Source organism: Salmo salar, chromosome ssa17 (genome assembly GCF_905237065.1).
Source record: "Salmo salar chromosome ssa17, Ssal_v3.1, whole genome shotgun sequence".
NCBI classification, from domain to species: domain Eukaryota; kingdom Metazoa; phylum Chordata; class Actinopteri; order Salmoniformes; family Salmonidae; genus Salmo; species Salmo salar.
The window spans coordinates 50,473,057-50,496,322 of NC_059458.1; the positions used below are offsets into that span (position 1 = coordinate 50,473,057).

Here is a 23,266-nt window from a genome sequence, read left to right on the forward strand (position 1 = left end):
GGCAAATAGCGCTGTTAAGACACTGATGCCCTTTGCAACCACGTACCTATGTGAGAGTGGTTTCTCGGCCCTCACTAGCATGGAAAATAATTTAAGACTGAGACTCTACAATACATCCCAACATTGCAGAGTTATGTGTATCCTTTCAAGCACACCCTTCCCATTAACCTGTGGTGAGTTATTCACAATTTTGATGAACAAATAAGGTTCTGAGAGTGATTAAGTAGAGAATTCACTTGTGTTTTTCATGCAGCCACTTGAGGGTACAGTAGAGTATAGTGCCGTGAAAAGTATTTGCCCCCTTTCTGATTTTCTCTATTTTTGCAGATTTATAATACTGAATGCTATCAGATCTTCAATGAAAACCTAATATTAGATAAAGGGAACCTGAGTTTACAAATAAAAACATTTTAAACGTTTTTTTTATTAACAAAGTTATTATGCAACACCCAATTCCCTGTGTGAGAAAGTAATTTCCCACTTACACTCAATAACTGGTTGTGCCACCTTTAGCTACAATGACTGGAACCAAACACTTCCTGTAGTTGTTTATCAGGCTCTCATCGCTATGGAGGAATTTTGGCCCACTTTTACATGCAGAACTGCTTTAACTCAGCAACATTTTTGGGTTTTCAAGCATGAACTGCTCGTTTCATGTCCTGTCACAACATCTAAATTGGGATTTGGTCTGGACTTTGACAAGGCCATTCCAAAACTTCAATTATGTTGCTTTTTAGCCATTTTCATGTAGACTTGATTGTGTGTTTTGGATCATTGTCTTGCTGCATGACCGAGCTGCACTTTAGCTCACAGACAGATGGCCTGACATTGTCCTGTAGAATTCTCTGATACAGAGCATAATTCATGGTTCCTTCTATTAAGGCAAGTCATTCAGGTCCTGAGGCAACAAAGTATCCCCAAACCATCCCACTACCACTGCCATGCTCTTGTTCTTACTGTGGAATGCAGTGTTTGGTTTTCGCCAGGCATAAATGGGATCTATGTCGTCCAAAAAGTTGACTCCAGTTTGCCAAAAAGCACCTTGAAGCACCTGGATGATCATCAAGACTCTTGGAAGAATGTTCTATGGACAGATGATTCAAAAGTATAACTTTTTGGGTGACATGGGTCCAATTATGCCTGGCAAAAACCAAACACAGTAAGAACCGCTTACTAACGGTCAAGCATGGTGGTGGTAGTGTGATGGTTTGGGGATGCTTTGCTGCCTCAGGACCTGGACGACTTTCTTAAAATAAAGTGAATTTGGAAACAAAGTGTAACCCCTCCACCTGCAAGCAAAGAGATGTTTGGTAACACTTGACATAATGCTGACAGGTATAAAGAGGAAATGAGAGAGGGAGTGAGAGCATGCTGTAAAGTAATACCCCCATTGCAATAACCTTGCCCACTAAACCCATAATATGAAATGATGACGCTCTACTGCTGCCCCGCCTCTATGTTTATAGCCAATCCAATTACCCCACTTCAACAACATGTCAACGTGTAGAATCCAATACATCTTCCTTACCTTCTAGAAATATAGATTAGGACTAGTTAAAGTAGCATCATTGAAATAACACAGTGATTACATCACGCTAATGAAGGTGCTTTTCAATTAAGATTCAAATTAAATTACCTTCCATCTCTGTCCCAGTCGTAGCATTCTATCTTGATCGTTCTGGTACGGTGAAAAATAACAATATATTAGAAAAATATTTATTTCGTTTTAACAGGCCAATTATCAGCAGAAACTATGATCATGACACTGTACATTCCTCCCAAACTAGTTTCAAGACAAATGTATAGTATACTGAAGGAGGATAGTTTATAGTAATCTATATCACGTCTATATTGGTTTCCAAAATAGCGAACGTTAGAGAGAGAAAAGCAGTGCTCTTCCACCATCACCCATCCCCTCAAACTGAAGAATCGTTTTCCCATAACAAGTGGCCATTCTCCTTCACCAGAGCCAAGAGATAAGTAGCTGACTGTGGCTGTGCCTATTTCACCTCTCTTTTCAGAGGAGAAAAAAGAAAGAAGAACATAATGAACAGCTGCTTAGATGAAAAGGTAATCATTAGTTATAGATCACCACCGGGTCAGAAGTCACAGGTTAATGAGTTTCCTGAAGGGGGTCGTAAAGGGGTACGATGATAAGAGGAGGCACACTCCGGCCTTGTCAGAGCACAAAGACAGACACAGAAACACGCACTCACGCACTCTGCTCAGCCTCCTACTAAAATGGAGTGAAGGATGAGCCCATCACCATCCATCTAAGCTGACTGAAAGAAAGGCTGAGGTGATAAAGCCATCCATCCCTATAGTAATCAACCAGAAAACCCCTCCCCCTGGAACCTGAGGGAGATAGTCCTGCAATGCCTCCCAAATGGCATCCTATTCCCTTTATTATGAACTAGTTTTGAGCAGGGCCCATGGGCTCCGGTCAAAAGTAGTGCACTATGGAGTAGAGTGCCATTTGGGAAGCACATCTACTGTCCAGGAGGACAGCACGGGCGACGACCGCTCATATTAACAGCAGTGGAATTTATTAACTACCTCATTGGAAGACATTTACTGTATTGAAGCGCAACCTAAAGATGCTCTGTAGACACAACAGGAGCGATGAGTTGACAGGACAGACAATGGGTTTGCTGCTTCTTCTGTAGTCCCTGGGGTGAAGGGAGAAGTAGGTATGTGTGTGAGCGTGGGAGTGTGTGTCTCTAACAAGGGCCCATCAGCCGTGGTACTATCAGCAGGGGGACACACAGCTCTTCATTGTTAGCGTTCTCCCTTATCTCTCATCCCAGACACCCAGAGACTCACACTCTCACTGTGTGTGTGCGTGCGCAAATCAATATATACACGTGTGTGTGTGTGTGTGTGTGTGTGTGTGTGTGTGTGTGTGCATTAATTTCTGTGCTTCCTTGGCTCCCCACACACTGATAACAATGAGCTCTCTCTAACTAACCTCCTAAGAACTCAGAGAGAGTCAGGGCCCAGCTCTGCTCCAATCAATGCAGCCTGACTAGCTCAGACCATCCATCTGGGGCTTTGTGCCTTATCACTGGCAAACAAGCCTGCTGACAACTGGAGATGAATACAAACACAATCCCTGAGATGGGATTGCAGATCCTATACATCACTCACTCACTCACTCACTCACTCACTCGATTTCAAACTTGTGGTTGAAAAACTATTGCAGCTTCTTACACCCTGGATTTAAGGGCCAATGCATCTGAGTGAGGGCATGACACCAGTCTGTCAGTCAGGCATGTGAATTGACTCCTCCACTGAGGGAGAATGATGATTGCAGAGAGGAAGGCTATTCAAAAGCAGACCAAGCATTAATATCTCTGTTAGAGTTCATTATAATAACTTCCATTTAATAGGTTCACAGCAACCTTAGCAACCAAGGAATGCATGGTGATTCTTATAAAATGGAGTCCATCTAAAAACTATTTTCTTCTCTTGCAGATTAGATCCTGTTAGATCCTGTCACCATTTTTACAAAGCACTCAAATTGTTGAAAAAAAGATTATCACCATGGCCCTCACACACTTCAGCAAACCAATAAATGCCAGTCTAATCTTGCTGGCCAAACTACACACACACGTAGACACACACATGCTGACCTGTCGTAGTCTCCATTGCAGAGTGCTCTGACAGGTATCTTGAAGGCCTGCCACACTGGGTTCAGTGTGTTCTTCACCACCTCTGTCTTATGGCAGGTTGTGAACCTGGAGAAACACAGAGACAAGACAAGTCATACACTGATCAATGGATCAGTCAATCACTGGACAATATTCTTTTCATTGTTCCTCTTTATCGCCATCTATTTTTCCCCACATCTTCCGCTCTTTCTTACTCGCTCTCCCTCTCTCTCTCATTCCCTCAGAGTGTCTGTGCAAAGTTAGAGTTAGCGAGACAGACCATCTTCCTGTGCTTTTCGCCAGATTTTTCTCAAGTTTAAATTTCTCTTTGACCCTTAACTCCTTCAGATCTTTCTTCCCCCCCAAGAAGATAAATCACACACATTTAGTGATACAACTCTCAAAGATATTGATTCCTCTTTTCCGTACTTTGTCAAAAATATTGAGCTATAAAAAAAAAAAGTTTGAAATGTCATCATGATGACCAGCACAAAAAAAATATCTTTCAGTTCTAAGAGCAATTACCATCAACTGAGGAATACTCAGTATAATCATCATTCACTGCAAAAGTAAATGGTTTTAATGTGAATATAGTGAAGTGTGGAATATGAGTTCAGAGAGCGTCATCTACCATTAACTGATACACACAGAGCGAGAGAGAGAGAGAGACAGAGACAGAAACAGAGAGATGTTTGACCCCTGTACAGAGAGGCCAGTGGGGCAATAGGGAGCTCTCCCTCCAGCCACTGCTCCCACTAGGTCATCTCCTCTCTGCTCTGCCGGCTGTAACATAGGTGTGTGTGTGTGTGTGTAATAAAGCCTCTCCTCAGAGGAGTAGACCTGCGTATCTGACCCCTCGGATACGTGTTGATGAGAGAGAAGACCCTGTAGGCTGTAAGACAAACACAGGAATTCAACAGACAGACTGATGGATGGAATTGAATGGAGGAGAGGATCTGAAGAAGGGGTAGGTAAAGTATACTCACGTTCCATCTTCATTGCTGCGGTAGAAGACGAGGAAAGGGTCCGACTTGCCGAAGAAATCTTTCTTGTCCAGTTTATTCCCGCAGAACTGCATCATCACTGACTCCTAAAGTAACAGAGAGAGACATTGAGACTGATGAAACTGACAGCACAGCTCACAGCTCAGTATTCACTGCAGATACTGGTGAGAGACCTCTGATATTAGATGCAGACATTCATGCTGATCAGTCAACAGTAACATTACAGGACACGGCAACTCCACTCAGCATCAAGGTGAGAGATATATCCTATGATAGTAGATCCATAACAACAGAATTTAATGTATGTGCCATGGCAAAGTGTTTATTGATTGATGTTGTCCTTATGTGGGTTATGATGTATGGTTTGGGGAGTTAACAAGGGCAGTCAGCTTTTTTGGAATGGGATGCAGCCCAAAACTCCCTTTCCCTCCATATCCCCTGCCATCACTACTCACCCTGCAGTTTCCCATCTCTTCTGCCTTAACAATGATGTTTCCACACTTCTTTCCAGGAAGGCCCCTGTTGAAGGCAAAACAGAGACACCATTCATTGATATACTAATGGACTATATGGGCAGTATGGTCTAACGGAAACACAGTAACGGTGATGTCTGTGAAGGGTTCTCTGTCATAACAAACCTCTCCCATCATGCCATGGAGAACTTGAGGGAGTATCCCAAAACACCTCTAAAGCCATGCAATACAAGTTGAGCTTAGAGAGAGCAGGTTTGACACTTGTACAGAGAGGCCAGTGTGTGTGTTTGTCTGTGCACCTTCCCTTAAGCCTTCCCTGACCCAACGGTCAGCAGAAAGTGAGACACCGTTTAACCAGGATTCCATCCAACACACTACACCAACGCACCCAACTTACACAGGCCCCTTTGACAACACATCCACCATCCCTCCAAGAAACAATGTTCGAGTCCTGTCAAAGGACAAAATAAACTTTAAATGGAACCACTGAGGCTTAAATTCTGAGAAATAGAGTCATCTTCAAAATACTGATGACTAGCGCTGTCATAGCACTAGCCAGGCCCACCTTGCAGAAATGTATGCAGACAGTCATTTAAGCAGCCTGAAATTGGGGTCGAGGACCCCAGCACAAGAGTAATACAAGTCCCCTTTACTTAGCCAGCAAGACTGAAGGAGAGAGCTGATAGACCTATCAAAAGGACATGGATCCGGATGGGTTTTTTGTATCAGTGCTTTACATTGGGAAGAACAGCCATCTATTTTTAACCCAGAAACCAATAGCCTACCTCTTCTGAAGGATGGGAGTAAAATTGCAAAAGAAGGCAAATGTAAATGTTTCTCTCTCTCCCCTCCCTCTCTGACAATTCACCTAGGTCATTTGTGCTGTCCAGTGCTCCCTTCCCTTTCCTCCACCATGAAATCGACCCATTCTCCTCATTGTAATTATGTAAGAAATAAAATAAAGACACTTTAGGAGTATGTTCCATATGGCCAGTGTAGCAAGAGTAATTGTGAGAGGAAAAACTGAACTTCACACTTGGGAGTATTTTCACACTGATCCTAGATCAGCACCCCTAGGCCTTCACTGATACTTTATATGAATGCGGGCCCAGCCACTGTTACAGAGAAGCTTGATTGTGAATGTTCTGTTCTAATCTTAGAATGCCAAAAAATTAGAATTTAAAACTGTAGCAGTTGATTCCCCAGCATATATTGACAAGTCACGTTAGGAAATCCTGCTGTAGACATGTTAATAACAGGATGACACACACAAATAGGATTCAGACAGGGTTTCACAAGTATTCCACAAGTCCTCTCATCCAGTAATAGACACCTATGGATTTGGATTGTCACTTACAAATTCCAGTCAGTCACTCTCTCTCACTCTGTCTCTCTTTCCCACTGTGTGTGTGTGTGTGTCTGTGTGTTTGCATGCATATGTGTAGTGCCTCAAAGAGGCTAGCTCTAAAAGTGTGTGTGCCGCTGAATGCAGCAGAAAAGTGGTGCAATGTAACCTTTAGGCACAGCCACTCACTCTAAATAGAATAGAGCATTTCAGACCAAAGCTGCATCCCAAATGGCACCCTATTCCCTTTAGAGTACACTACTTTTGACTAGGGCCCATATGGGTCTGGACAAAAGGAGTGCCTTATTTAGGGAATAGGGTGCCATTTGGGACACGCGACAAGCTGATTGCTGCCTGACTAACCAGATCAGCACAATTCAGATGTGCTGCCATAATACGACCCCCATGAACGACACTGAACGTCAGCTTAACTGGCTCCTCCCTATGCTTATTACAATAGGAGTGGTTGAATGAAAAAACTGAAAAATCCCTTTATTCTCTTCGGGCTCTTCCTGTATTTCCTGCCTTGGTGCCAACACACGCATGCGCACGCAAGCAAGCAGACCAGAGCTGCACCAAAAGACACACGCTGCTGTCTCTTTGTGCGGGTGACTGTGAATGTGTACTGATGAGGGGCCACACAGTAGGCTAAACAAAGCTCCGTCCTATCCCATCACATCTAATTCAGTGGGTCAGTCAGACTATAAATCAAACAAGTAAACAAGACCAGGGCCATCTGAGGACTCGCACACAGAGCTCCTCCTGGGTTGGTTGGCAAGGCCTACTGTACCAACAGGCCTTTGGGGGTGGCAGGAATAGGGCCAATTCTATTTAATAATGGGGGAGGCATAGGGTTAGTGCAGGTAAAGCAAGAATGCAGTCCACAAAAAGATATGCATCAGCCTACTCAGTGATACCCACAGAACCCAACTATGAAGAGTGAACACAAATATTAGCGTCATAGCTCTTAATGTGGGACTTTAACTTTGGGAAATCACCTCACTATCCAGCCTATTGTGCATATTGACATTCACATTGCAACATACATCCTTACCTTTGGATATTAGGTCCATGAAATGGAGTATCAGCCTACTCAGTGACACCCAAAGAACAACTGTGAAGAGTTTACACAAATATTAGTATTGTATACTCTTATTGCAGGACTTTGACAGTCACATTAGCTCACCAGTCAACCTACTGTGCGTGTTGACATTCATATTGCAATATACAGCCTTACCTATGGTCTTGGGTCATCAGCCTTCTCAGTGATACCCACAGAACACAACTGTGACATGTCAAAATGCTGATTTATTGAATTATACATGTGGTCTATATTAAAGGACACTTTATTTAATATAAAACAGGCTTTTAAAATTCAATATTGGTGATTTCCCACAGTTAAAGTCCCACAATAAGAGCAACAACTCTAATATTTGTGTAAACTCTTCACAGTTGTGTTCCGTAGGTGTCACCGAGTAGGCTGATACCCCATTTCATGGACCCAAGACCAATGTTTTTTCCCATCACTGAGCAAATTTCAGGTCTGCTGAGCGCAAACTTGAACGTTGTGAAAATTCTATGCAACATCCAGCGCGTGTTTGCTGTAAACACTGAGGCTGTACCCACTTTAGGTTAGTTTTAACAGTGGTCAAGTAGGCTACTGTGGCTATATGATCCTGTAGGCTTACAGGTTGCAGTTGTAAATGAGAACTTGTTCTCAACTAGCCTACCTGGTTAAATAAAGGTAAAATACATTTTTAAAATAAAATTACCAGTGTGGCCTACCATAAAAAACTGGAGAAAATGCATCCCATTACATTTTAACATGGAAATAGCTGTTCTATCGTTCAGCCTACAGTAGCAGCCAATGTACTCCCCCATTGCTGACTACAAATGATCTATAACTGGGTTAATAACTCACTAACTAGCAAAGGATATGAACAAATGTGCACAAGTCGCTACATGCAGCTCTCGCTTTGATCTCAAAACGAGCGCATCTGCTCATGCTGTAAAAACAGTACAGTTCAAATTGAATGGCACAGATCCATATATGTCAATGGTTTCCTTGCATATAGGCCTACTGTAGCTCTGCCTACAACAAAATATCATGCCTAATTAGTAGTGATGCACCGGTATGACATTTTGTATCAACCTTACGTGATTGGGAGTCCCATTGGGTGGCGCACAATTGGCCCAGCGTCATCCAGGGTAGGCCGTCATTGTAAATAAGAATTTGTCCTTAATTGACTTTCCTACTTAAGGTTACACACACACACACACACACACACACACACACACACCCAAAAAGTTATTTTGTTGGCATTTACATATGTCCCCATTACCAGTAAAACATCATCAAAACCGATTTCTTTCACCTACTTGCTGTGCTGTTTCGGTGTTCATTTGTTCAGTCGTTTCATTCTCAACCAGAATTTCTATAGAACGCCGTTTGGGTCTTTGCGTGTCAAAAAAGATACTATTTAACACTATTTGACGTGTCAAATAAGCTTGTTGACCAATCAGGGCCGGAATATGACTGCACGTCACATAATAATTGAATATGTTCATAAATATTTTACGTAGTTATTATACATTGATTACACTATCACTCGTATTTCATATGTTACAACGATTCATCGATATGTATGCTAGGACGCTGGTAAAGTTGTCTCGCACTCCTACAGTGCTGGTCATAAAAAAAAGCTAGCTAGCTCATGGATGCAAACAACGTTCTTCCCCAAAAACATAGCAAAACGACATCTGTTTCAGTAGCTATATAGTTAGCTAGCTAACGATATAGCAAGGTGTCATCATCTAAACTAACCCTAATTTATAAGACAGTTCTTATTTGATTAATGGTGGTCGGGTCATCAATGTGAAGCTAGCCACAATAAGGATTAGCCACAATTTTGGACTTTGCGGTTAGCTTTCAAAATAAATGTATGGCATAATTCTACTATTTCTATTCATTTCCATTACTGTCAATGGCATACTTTTATTTTGAAGGCAAACCGCAAATTCCACTATTGTGCCTAATCCTTATTGTGGCTAGCTTCACAACTCATAACCGGTCAGGTCGAGCCTCACTAGCCAGATGATGCTAGCTGGCTGCTTATAACGTTAGCTTTCAGCAACAGGGTTACGTAGCTGGCTAGCTATTTATTTTCATGAACTGAAGTTCAATTTCAATAGTCGAACAACAAGTGGCAACCTAGCTAATACTTACTCACAAGGATTCCTAAATCATTGCTAAGAATAATGAAAATGACTGCAGTTTTCAGGCTGGTTGTATTGGTGCTAGCTAGGTACCAAGCTAAAGCTAGCTACCCCAGAAGTTGCGGTCGAACGAATGATGCTTTATTACCAACGCGGTATTGTAAACACATCGTTCGTGGCCGGTGTTTGCTTGTTTGCAGACTTTTTTGTACAGCTTTGACAGTGCTACTGTATCTTTTTTGACACGTAAAGACCCAAACGGCTTTCCATAGTATGTATGTCGTAAAGTTAATAGCAGTGAGCTATTACTGTGTAACTCCGGTAGGGCAACATTTGAAAAATAGCGCACTTGGTAGTGTTAACCCGGTGCTCGACCAATTGGTGAAAGCCAACATCACCCATGACAGATAATGGTTGATTGTCAAGGGTAATGAATTCCATTATCTTGGCTTTAATGGATTTCACCTTTGAGTTGTCTGGCTGAAATGTTGTTACTCTTTCAAAATGACTGCTTGACTTGTTGACTGCCTGATCCACACAGCAGACATTGTGGGCTAGTTTAGGAATGCTGTGTTGCACGTATAGCGCAAAATTTTATGTGGTGTCATTACCTTCATTAAATAGGTATGCATGTCAGCTTTGACATTAGTTTTGCACATCGTTAAACTAGACAGACATCTGATTTGTTCACCAATATATCGTGCATCCGTAATAATCAGTTTTGCATACTAAGTCTTGCGTAGTTCGTTTTGTTTCGGTATGTTGTATTTGAAAGTCGCTAATATTGAGTTGATTCATTCACAATTTTCACAGTAAAGGGAAATGCTGATACTGTTAACTAAATGGGGAAACTCTAGAAAGTTGAGTGAAGTTCAATCTCGTGTTTCTCTGCCCACGTTGGTATTTCTACAGCGTGGCAGTACCGGCGGAGCTGTGCGCAGCTTAGAGGGAACATTGCCCAAGACCCATAGCTAAAGCTGTACATCGCAATATGAATGCCAATATGCTCAAAAGGCTGGATAATGATGTGATTTCCCAAAGTTAAAGTCCCACAATAAGAGAAACGGCTCATATTTAGTCTATTACACCAACAGTGCGATTTCAACAGATTTAACTTTTTGTGTGAAATTAAATTACTTGTCTTTTGTTTAATTAAAATAACATTCCAACCTTGTTCAGCGTTTTGTAGTCAAAATATGTAATTAATCCACTATTTGTATCTGTTGCATCAGTTTCGATAGGGACTTTTATTTTGAAGACAAACCGCAAATTCCCCTATTGTGGCTAGCTTCACACAGGTCAAAGGTCGCAAAAGGCACTCATTTCAAGGAACGACTCAAGTAATAATGATCTTCTGTCAGGAAGACTAAAATATGCATTTATTACATAACAGATGACAGGACAGTCTGGAGGTCAATCGGGATCTGTGTCCCTTCCACGGGACGATTGAGCTAACGTAGGCTAATGCGATTAGCATGAGGTTGTAAGCAACAATAACATTTCCCAGGACAGACATATCTGATACTGGCAGAAAGCTTAAATTATTGTTAATCTAACTGCACTGTCCAATTTACAGTAGCTATTACAGTGAAAGAATGCCATGCTATTGTTTGAGGAGAGTGCACAGTTTTGAACATGAAAAGTTATTAATAAACAAATTAGCCACATTTGGGCAGTCTTGATACAACATTTTGAACAGACAAGCAATGGTTCATTGGATCAATCTAAAACTTTGCACATATACTGCTGCCCTCAGTGTCCAAAATCTAAATTGCACCTGGGATGGAATAACACATTATGGCCTTTTTCTTGCATTTCAAAGATCATGGTACAAAAAAATACAAAAGGTTGTTTTTTTCTTTGTATTATCTTTTACCAGATCTATTGTGTTATATTCTCCTACATTCCTTTCACATTTCCGCAAACTTCAAAGTGTTTCCTTTCAAATAGTACTAAGAATATGCGTTTCCTTGCTTCAGGGCCTGAGTTACAGGCAGTTAAATTTGGGTATGTAATTTTAAATTAAAATTGAAAAAAAGGGGCGGATCCTTAAGCGGTTTTAATGGAATATGTGAAAATGAATCATCATAAACACCTTAAGAAGTAGATGCTCTCTCGGTTGCTTTCACCTCTCTTTTGCTCATACACATATCTTCTTTTCTCATCTCTCTATCCCTCCCCTTCTCTCGCTCTTTCGTCTTTATCTCGCTTTCTCTTTCACCTCTCTTTCGTTCTCCTTCACCACCCCCTCCTTGGTCTGTGTGTATTCAGAATCAACACTTTCGAAAACTTCTAATCAAGACACATGGATTTGCAATCAGTGTCAGGAGAGAGAGAAGCAGAATCTTAGCAACCTGTGGCGTTACTGGGGGGGGGGGAGATTAGCATACGATGCGCCTGCAATTATCTTCCCCCTTGGAGAGACGAGAGGCCTGAAGGAAATAACAATTATCATTAGACAACACATCCTGAGCCAGGGAAATCAACGTACAGGGTGTATTCTTCTCCTTTCACCCCCCAGTAGAGATACGCAGGTGAGGCCTTGGAAAGGCTGACATTTTTAACTGAGCCAGTTAGCCCTATTCAATATTACAAAGACGCTGTCATATTAACACAGTTGAGCCACTTTCCTTGATTCAGCTCAACACAATGAGGGTCTTATTCTCTGAAGACCAGACCCGGCGACAGGATAAAGTGACTAAGGGGGCAGTTAAAATCGCCAAGGGTAATTATATTGAATTCTGCTTATATCACGCTATAACACAACAAAGTACAAATGCAGAGACTCAGAGGTCAAGATAAATGAGTGCTTTTGAAGTGACAGGTTGGCTCGAAATCTGTAGCCTACCTCTGCCGCATAAAATAGGGGCCTTCTAGCAGTAGTATGGACAAATATTCAGCAGGAGGCAGACAGGTAGAGGGTCAAATAAGTTGTGGATGTATTTACACAGCTCTGGTGTTTCAAAGATGACGGTAATATTTACAAATATATAATGCCAGTCAAAAGTTTAGACACACCGAATCGTTCCAGGATTTTTCTTTATAGTGAATACATCACAACTATGAAATAACACATATGGAATCATGTAGTAACCAAAAAAAAGTGTTACACAAATCAAAATAGATTTTAGATTTTAGATTCTTCAAAGTAGCCAACCTTTGCCTTGATGACAGCTTTGCACAGTCTTGGCATTCTCTCAACCAGCTTCATGAGGAATGCTTTTCCAACAGTCTTGAAGGAGTTCCCACATATGCTAAACACTTGTTGGCTTCTTTTCCTTCACTCTATGGTCCAACTCATCCCAAACCATCTCAATTGGGTTGAGGGATTGTGGAGGCCAGGTCATCTGATGCAGCACTCCATCACTTTCCTTCTTGGACAAATAGCCCTTACACAGCCTGGAGGTGTGTTTTGGGTCATTATCCTGTTGAGAAAGAAATGATAGTCCCACTAAGCGTAAACCAGATGGGATGGCGTATCGCTGCAGAATGCTGTGGTAGCCATGGCAGTTAAGTGTGCCTTGAATTCTAAATAAATCATAGACAGTACTACCAACAAATCACCCCCACGCCATCATTTACATTTTAGTCATTTAGCAGACGCTCTTATCCAGAGCGACTTACAGTAGTGAATGCATACATTTCATTTTTTAATTTTTTTCGTACTGGCCCCCCGTGGGAAACGAACCCACAACCCTGGTGTTGCGAACACAATGCTCTACCAACTGAGCTACAGGGAAGGCACACCTCCTCCTCCAAGCTTCACGGTGGCAACCACACATGCGGAGAGCATCTGTTCATGTACTCTGCGTCTCATAAAGAAACAGAGCTTGGAACCAAAAATCTCAAATTTGAAATCATCAGACCAAAAGGACAGATTGACACCTGTCTAAATGTCCATTGTTTGTGTTTCTGAGCCCAAGCAAGTCTCTTCTACTTATTGGTGTCCTATAGTCATGGTTTCTTTGCAGTAATTTGACCATGAAGGCCTGATTCACGCATTCTCCTCTGAACAGTTGATGTTGAGATGTGTGTGTTGCTTGAACTCTGAAGCATTTATTTGGGGTGCAATTTCTGAGGCTGGTAACTATAATGAACTTATTCTCAGCTGCTGACGTAACTCTGCGTCTTCCTTTCTTGTGGCGGTCCTCGTGTGAACCAGTTACATCATGATGGTTTTTGCGACTGCAGTTGAAGAAACTTTCAAAGTTCTTGACATTTTCCGGCTTGACTGACCTTCATGTCTTAAAGTAATGATGGACAGTCATTTCTCTTTACTTATTTGAGCTGTTCTTTCCATAATATGGACTTGGTCTTTTACCAAATAGGGCTATCTTCTATATACCACCCCTACCTTGTCACAACACAACTGACTGTCTCAATGCATTAAGAAGGAAAGAAATTCCACAAATTAACTTTTAACCAGGCACACCTACTAAATGAAATGCATTCTAGGTGATTACCTTGTGATGCTGGTTGAGAGAATGCCAAGAGTGTGCAAAGGTGTCATCAAGGCAAAGGGTGGCAACTTTGAAGAATCTCAAATATAAAATAAATGTTGATTTGTTGAACAATATTTTGGTTAGTACCTGATTCCATATGTGTTATTTCATAGTTTTGATGTCTTCACTATTATTACTCTTCAATGTAGAAAATAGTCAAAATAAGGAAAACCCTTGAATGAGTAGGTGTGTCCAAACTTTTGACTGGCACTGTATGTGTGAAATTTGTTTTGAATGGACCATTATCACGCACTTATATCGAAACGGGGGCAGCGGGAAAAATACATGTCATCTATGCACCTAAATAGCGGATGGAGGACGCTTTCCCGTGGTTTATTTTCATGCCAGCCAGGTAAGCTACACTCCTGTTGTAAATATAAGCAATGTGTTTAATAATAGGATAGTTGAGAAATAAATACAGTAGGCCTAGCCAATAGAAAGCTGATGGGATCCTCCTCTTTTTAGTAGAGGCCATCTCTGTTTTCTCGCGCAATTGCATAGCCTACGGAAATGTTGCGCAACATGAGCTCATGAAGTGTTTGATTTGACTTTCGATTACATTTGCATTGATGTCAGAGTGATTAGAGGGACAATAAAAAGTGCTGAGTACCAGGCAGTTAGCAAGTTTGGTAGGCTACTAATGATAGCATCAAAGCGAGAAGTAGCCTAATTACTGTGACTAAACAGTCACATGGAATTTGACTGCCTTCATGACTCGTGACCGCCGGTGTGGCGGTAATACGGTCCACGCAACAGCCCTAGTCATACCTAACAGCCCCAGTGACTTTCCATAGCCTCAGGACTACCTGGCCTGATGACTCCTTGCTGTCCCCAGTCCACCTGGTAATGCTGCTGCTCCAGTTTCAACTGTTCTGCCTGCGGCTATGGAACCCTGACCTGTTCACTGCACGTGCTACCTTGTCCCGGACCTGCTGTTTTGGACCCCCTCTCTACCGCACCTGCTGTCTCTAACTCTGAATGATCGGCTATGAAAAGCCAACTGACATTTACTCTTGAGGTGCTGACCTGTTGCACCCTCTACAACCACTGCGATTATTATCTGACCCTGCAGGTCATCTATGAACGTTTGAACATCTTGGCTATGTACTGTTATAATTGCCATCCAGCACAGCCAGAAGAGGACTGGTCACCCCTCAGAGCCTGGTTCCTCTTTAGGTTTCTTGCTAGGTTCCTGCCTTTTTAGGGAGTTTTTCCTAGCCACCGTGCTTCTACATCTGCATTGCTTGCAGTTTGGGGTTTTAGGCTGGGTTTCCGGACAGCACTTGTGACATCAGCTGATGTAAAAATGGCTTTATAAATACATTTGATTGACTACACACACAGCGGCACGCTCTGTCCATTGTGCTGACACAGTGCAGCTGCTAAAAAAAAAATTTTGGGGGGGGGGCCACCAACCTGTCTTGTCACTTGTACTATTTTGCTATTTTTATATAGGTACATCAAATTAAAAGGTTGGGGGCACAAATTTAAACTGAGGTGGCTAAGCCCCCTTTCGCCCCCAGGTGGAGTCGGGTACGCTCAACTCAATTACTCAGGCAGACATTATTTTCTGTCCTCACTACTACTACAACCTCAAACATCTTTCCAAGCACAGTTCCAGCAACGTAGGTAGATTGGTAACCAGGCCAGCAGAGTACAGCTTGGCTTGGCTCAGCAGTTTGAAAAGGGTATTGCTGCGGTGTCTGTCTCTCCCTCCTTCACACAACAGAAGTCTATATTAAAGCCATATAACTTTTCTCTAGTCTCCTACAACCTCATGTCCTGTATTAAATTAATATTACCTTTGCAGGGGAAAGAGATTTTATTGATAATATTATGGAAATGGAATGCAAATTGCTCCTGCAGAATTTACTTAACTCAAGAGCTGTTTTCAATTTAACAAAAAACTGAAAAGAGGGGGGCGGTTTGTTAATTGAGGGATAATTTAGTAAAAATAGCTAAAGTATTCACTGTGAGTAGTAGATTGAGCTTCCTATCCAGGGTGTGTACTTATCCAAGGTTTTACTGTTTACCCATTTATCCCTTCTTTATTTCAAACCTTTATTGACCTGGGAGAACTAGGGCTCTTGTGATATCATAGGATGAGAACCCTGCTTACCTCCCCCGGAACGCTTGAAGAGAGAGTTTGGCACCTGTTAGGCATTTCTCGCTCAGTGTTCCCTCATCATCGAGCTGCAGCCTTCCTCCTTCCTCTCGGACCACTCTAAGATAGCATATCTCATCACGCTGATGTCCAGGAGGGCTCTCGACAGGGCTAAGGCAGTATGGGAACAACAGTCAACCATTTGCTTCAGTCTGGAGGAGTTTGTGGCTGAGGTGAAGAATGTTTTCAATGCTCCATTGTCCAGGAGAGAGGCTGCCCGGAAGTTTCTCCAGCTTCAGCAAGACTTCCGCAGTGTGGCAGACTATGCAGTGGATTTCCACACGTTGGCAGTTGAGAGTGCCTGGAACACAGAAGCGCTGTTCGACATGTTCCTGCATGGAGTATTGGAGGAAGTAAAGGACGAGCTTGCAGCCCGGGAACTACCGATGGCTCTCGACTTGCTCATCGCCTTGACCATTCAGATCGATGGGCGACTACGGGAGTGAAGGAAGGAGAGGAGGTTCAATTTCTCTCGCCCGCCCAAGGCTTCCAACTCGCCTCCGAGACATCCCGGAAGTCCCTGACGGCTCCGTTGCCGAGAGAACCCGAGGCTACCCGAGTTCCACCCAGAGTCTCCGAATTCTGCCAATTCACCTCTTCCCGAGCCGATGCAACTAGGCAGAGCTAGGCTGTCCCTAGCCGAATGGCTATACAGGCTTCACACAAAGACTTGCCTGTATTGCGGGACTACTGGTCATTTTGTGGCCACCTGACCACTAAAAGACCAGGCTCACCGGTAGGAGCGAGTACTCTGGTGGGCCAGTGAGTACTCTGGTGGAACATTTCCTCTCCCTTTACTTACACCCCTTTTCATGCCATCTTTCTGTGGGGGAACTAGTCGAAATCTCTCTGGGTATTCATCGACTCTGGGGCCGATGAGAGCTTTATGAACGCTACACTGGCGTCCGAGCTGGGCATCCCCACTCAGTCCCTGTCCATTCCCATGGACATTAGAGCGCTGGATGGGCGCTCTATAGGCCGGGTCACCCACAACACCACCTCCATCAACCTAAATTACCGTTCAAAAGTTTGAGGTCAAACTTTTGAACGGTATTGTACGTGTCAGGGAACCACAGCGAGGCGATCCAATTCCTGCTTATTAAGTCTCCTCAGGTTCCTGTGGTATTGGAATTCTCTTGGCTCCAGCGACACAATCCCCGTATTGACTGGTCTGCTGGTGCCATCATGGGCTGGAGACAGTTCTGCCACGCTCATTGCCTGAAATCAGCGCAGCCTGCCCCAGGACGTCTTCCTGGGGGCTCGGAAGTTGCCCCAGACCTCTCCGCCACTCCCGCGGAGTACTAGGACCTCCGGGAGGTGGTCAGTAAGGCCCCGCCGCACCGACCCTATGACTGCGGGATCGACCTTCTCCCAGGCACCACTCTGCCCGGGGACGACTACTCTGTCGGGTCCGGAGACCAAGGCTATGGAGACCTACTTTGAGGACTCCCTAGCTGTAGGGTTCATCCGTCCTACTGCATCCTCGGCCGGGTTCTTCTTTGTCGGGGCCTCAACGACATCACAGTGAAGAACCGCTACCTGCTACCACTCATCTCCTCAGCCTTCGAGCCGCTCCAGGGGGCCAACGTGTTCTCCAAGCTGGACCTACGGAACGCCTATCTGCTGGTGCGGATATGGGAAGGGGACGAGTGGAAGACTGCCTTCAACCAACCACCCAGCAGTCACTACGAGTTTCTGGTCATGCCATTTGGCCTTACCAACAACACCGCTGTGTTCCAGGCTCTGGTGAATGACATGTTGAACCAGTTCGTCTTCATCTACCTCAACGACATACTCGTTTTCTCCCGCTTTGCCCAAGAATACGTGCTCCACGTCCGACAGGTTCTCCAATGCCTCCTGGAGAACCAGCTTTTTGTGAAAGAAGAGAAGTGCGAATTCCATCGCTACACCATCCCCTTCCTGGGTTACATCGTTGCTGCAGGGAGTGTACAGATGGATCCCGGGAAAGTGAAAGCAGTGGTGGATTGGCCCGAGCCTACGTCCAGAGCGCAACTGCAATGTTTCCTGGGATTTGCCAACTTTTAATCGCCCCTTTATTCGTGGTTACAGCACCCTGGCTTCCCCCGTCTGCACTCACCTCTCCCAAGGTTCCATTAACGTGGTCCCCAGCTGCTGACCGGGCGTTCTGGGATCTCAAACACCATTTCACCTCAGCTCCCATCTTGGTTCATCCTGACCCATCCCGTCAGTTCGTGGTGGAGGCCGATGCTTCGGATGTCGGAATGGGGGCTGTCCTGTCCCAGCGTTCTGCCCTGGACCTCAAGTTACATCCATGCGCCGCCTTCTCCCATCGTCTCAATGCCACGGAGAGGAACTATAATGTGGGGAATCGTGAGCTTCTCGTGGTGAAGATGGCGTTGGAGGAGTGGAGGCAGTGGCTGGAGGGGGCAGAACATCCATTCATTGTGTGGACAGACCACAAGAACCTGGAATATCTCCACAGCGCCAAGCATCTCAATTCCAGGAAAGCTAGGTGGGCCCTGCTTTTCACCTGGTTCAACGTCTCAATCTCATATCGACCGGGATCCAAGAATGTCAAGCCGAATGCGCGGTCACGTCGCTATAGCCCCGCCGCTACACCCCCGGAACCCGAGACCATACTATCCACCTCATGCCTGGTGACGGAACTCAGCTGGGGAACCCAGATAACCGGATGTTTGTTCCTGACGCTGTCCACTCCTCGATCCTGGAGTGGGCCCACTCCTCCAAGCTTGCCTGCCACCCAGGCCCCCGTCGGACCTTGGCCTTTGTGCGACAACGCTTTTGGTGGCATACCATGGTTCCTGACGTCTCTGCGGTCGTCGCCACATGCACGATTTGTGCGCCGAACAAGACTCACCGGCAACCTCTGCCTGTTCCTCACCGTCCCTGGTCTCACATATCCCTGGACTTTGTCACCGGTCTCTCACCCTTTCTCGCGCTCTCACTCTTTCAGTGATTATTACTATTAAAGCAAAGTAAACAACCAATAACTGTACATGTACCTAAACAACTTTGTACTGTATTATCTAATGCATGCATACAACATATTTTATTCAGAATTATGATAATTACCTATCCATCAAACATCGATTATGACTGAATCAGAAGTGTGTGTCAGAGCTCTGTAAGTTGACTATGCAAACAATATGGAATTTCCAACACATTGTTTCTTATAAAAACAAGAAGCAATGCAGTCAGTCTTTCCTCAACTCTTAGCAAAAGCAAATGTGCCGCTCTTTCTGAGCCAGCTGCAGCTTAACTTTTTTATTTAACCTTTATTTAACCAGGAAGGACTCATTGAGATTTAAAATCTCTTTTTCAAGAGTGTCCTGGCCAAGATAGGCAGCACCATGTCATTACAAACATTACAGACAAACATGAAAAACTACAAGTAATCTAGTAAAAACCATAGAATTCACAAGAGTATAACAAAATCAAAAACAGCAAATTAAAAACATTGACAGGTCAGGGAATCAGTCTCAAGATCATTCATCAGTGATTTAAAAATACCAAATCGGGAGAAGTTCATCCAGTTTAAAAGTATTTTGTAAGGCGTTCCAAGACGATGGCACAGAGTACATGAAAGCCCTTTTACCAAATTAGTTTTAGTCAAATTAACAAAATTGTATTATACACTGCTCAAAAAAATAAAGGATACACTAAAATAACACATCCTAGATCTGAATGACTGAAATAATCTTATTAAATACTTTTTTCTTTACATAGTTGAATGTGCTGACAACAAAATCACACAAAAATAATCAATGGAAATCCAATTTATCAACCCATGGAGGTCTGGATTTGGAGTCACACTCAAAATTAAAGTGGAAAACCACACTACAGGCTGATCCAACTTTGATGTAATGTCCTTAAAACAAGACAAAATGAGGCTCAGTAGTGTGTGTGGCCTCCACGTGCCTGTATGACCTCCCTACAACGCCTGGGCATGCTCCTGATGAGGTGGCGGATGGTCTCCTGAGGGATCTCCGCCCAGACCTGGACTAAAGCATCCGCCAACTCCTGGACAGTCTGTGGTGCAACGTGGCGTTGGTGGATGGAGCGAGACATGATGTCCCAGATGTGCTCAATTGGATTCAGGTCTGGGAAACGGGCGGGCCAGTCCATAGCATCAATGCCATCCTCTTGCAGGAACTGCTGACACACTCCAGCCACATGAGGTCTAGCATTGTCTTGCATTAGGAGGAACCCAGGGCCAACGGCACCAGCATATGGTCTCACAAGGGGTCTGAGGATCTCATCTCGGTACCTAATGGCAGTCAGGCTACCTCTGGCGAGCACATGGAGGGCTGTGCGGCCCCCCAAAGAAATGCCACCCCACACCATGACTGACCCACCGCCAAACCGGTCATGCTGGAGGATGTTGCAGGCAGCAGAACGTTCTCCATGGCGTCTCCAGACTCTGTCACATGTGCTCAGTGTGAACCTGCTTTCATCTGTGAAGACCACAGGGCACCAGTGGCGAATTTGCCAATCTTGGTGTTCTCTGGCAAATGCCAAACGTCCTGCACGGTGTTGGGCTGTAAGCACAACCCCCACCTGTGGACGTCGGGCCCTCATACCACCCTCATGGAGTCCGTTTCTGACCGTTTGAGCAGACACATGCACATTTGTGGCCTGCTGGAGGTCATTTTGCTGGGCTCTGGCAGTGCTCCTCCTGCTCCTCCTTGCACAAAGGCGGAGGTAGCGGTCCTGCTGCTGGGTTGTTGCCCTCCTACGGCCTCCTCCACATCTCCTGATGTACTGGCCTGTCTCCTGGTAGTGCCTCCATGCTCTGGACACTACGCTGATAGACACAGCAAACCTTCTTGCCACAGCTCGCATTGATGTGCCATCCTGGATGAGCTGAACTACCTGAGCCACTTGTGTGGGTTGTAGACTCCGTCTCATGCTACCACTAGAGTGAAAGCACCGCCAGCATTCAAAAGTGACCAAAACATCAGCCAGGAAGCATAGGAACTGAGAAGTGGTCTGTGGTCACCACCTTAAGAACCACTCCTTTATTGGGGGTGTCTTGCTAATTGCCTATAATTTCCACCTGTTGTCTATTCCATTTGCACAACAGCATGTGAAATTTATTGTCAATCAGTGTTGCTTCCTAAGTGGACAGTTTGATTTAACAGAAGTTTGATTGACTTGGAGTTACATTGTGTTGTTTAGGTGTTCCCTTTATTTTTTTGAGCAGTGTATATAACCACATCCCAACCTCATTTAGCATGATCTATCAATTATTGCATAATTCTACTATTTGTATTCATTTGCATCACTGTCAATGACATACTTTTATTTTGAAGGCTAACCGCAAAGTCCACTACTGTGGCTAATCCTTATTGTGGCTAGCTTCACATAGATGGGTCCGACCACCATTAATCAAATAAGAACTGTCTTATAAATTAGGATTATTTTAGATGACACCTAGCTATATAGTTAGCTACCTAACTATAAAGCTACTGAAACAGATGTTGTTTTGCTATGTTTTTGGGGAAGAACATTGTTTGCATCCATGAGCTAGCTAGCTTTTTTTATGACCAGCACTGTAGGTGCGCGAGACAACTTTACCAGTATCATAGCATACGTAACGATGAATCGTTGTGACATATGAAATACGAGTGACAGTGTAATCAATGTGTAACAACTATGTAAAAAACGTATGAACACGTTAAATTATGCAGTCATATTCAGGACCTGATTGGTCAACAAGCTTATTTGACACGTCAAATAGTGTTATTACACATTAAACAACACTATTTGATGTGCATCTTTTTTGACACGCAAAGACCCAAACGGAATTCTATAGAAATCCTGGTTGAGAATGAAACGACTGAACAAATAGACAAAGAAACAGCACAGCAAGTAGGTGAAAGAAATAGGTTTTGATTATGTTTTACTGGTAATGGGGACATACGTAAATGCCAACAAAATAACTTTTTGGTTAAAATTAAGGTATCATTATAGCGAAATTGTGCAGCCTCTGTGTGTGCGTGTGTGTGTGTAACCTTTATTTAACTAGGCAAGTCAGTTAAGAACAAATTCTTCCTATGGGACTCCCAATCACGGCCGGATGTGATACAGCCTGGATTCGAACCAGGGACTGTAGTGACAGCTCTTGCACTGAGATGCAGTGCCTTAGACCATTGCGTCCGTGTGTGTTAACTATTTAACTACTAAAATGCTTAAAAAGGCTGCTAAAATGTTAAATATTGGTATCAGGGTTTTTTTGGCAAGGAAAATACTGGATATCGGTGTCGGCGCATCACTAACACCAAGTAATTCAGTCTCCACAACTTGCTCAACAGCCACACCATTCATTACCAGGTTCAGCTGAGGTCTAGAACTTAAGGAATGATGTGTACCAAATACAATGTCCATAGGTTTTAGAGATGTTCAGGATCAGTTTATTACTGGTCCCTAGGGCAGTCCCCGACCCCAAAGAATCTTGGTTGCCCAATTGATTGGTCGAAATGTTTGAATCCATTGTTCCATATATATAGACAGACACAGTTTGAATAAAACCAACTAAATATGCACTGAGCTTGTCTGATGCTCCCATCACACTGTTTGACTAAATAATTAAGAGACACAAATGACTCAAGAAAGAGCCCGATGGTCACACTGTGTAAAAACAAATGACAGTGAGTGCCTGTGTGACTGGCACACGTTGTTTCGCTCTCCTCCCTACTGCAGCAAAAAGGCACCACAGCACAGCGTGTTTATTGTGCCATCTGTGCTGAACCTGCAACATCACTTGTTTCTGACTGAAAAGTTCTTACAGAAATCGCTAATTTGTTTACGAAAAATATTCCCTACTCCCTCAACCCTTGCGCTCTTTATGTGAAACATGTACGTGTCACATGCATGTGACCAATAGGGCCTGACCTATAGCATATCACA

General features: G+C 43.7%; 1 protein-coding gene across 2 annotated transcripts in view; it reads right to left on the minus strand.

Moving 5' to 3' along the window:
* The window catches only part of LOC106575987 (copine-8), a 152,329-nt gene that overhangs the window by 47,798 nt on the left and 81,265 nt on the right, over nt 1-23,266 (minus strand). For both annotated transcript variants that reach the window (XM_014152769.2, XM_014152770.2), the window contains exons 7-10: nt 5,110-5,173; nt 4,637-4,740; nt 3,633-3,737; nt 1,637-1,678 (exon numbers count right to left, since the gene is read on the minus strand). In XM_014152769.2, the coding sequence (XP_014008244.1) occupies nt 1,637-1,678; nt 3,633-3,737; nt 4,637-4,740; nt 5,110-5,173 (315 nt within the window). The remainder of the gene's footprint in view (nt 1-1,636; nt 1,679-3,632; nt 3,738-4,636; nt 4,741-5,109; nt 5,174-23,266) is intronic.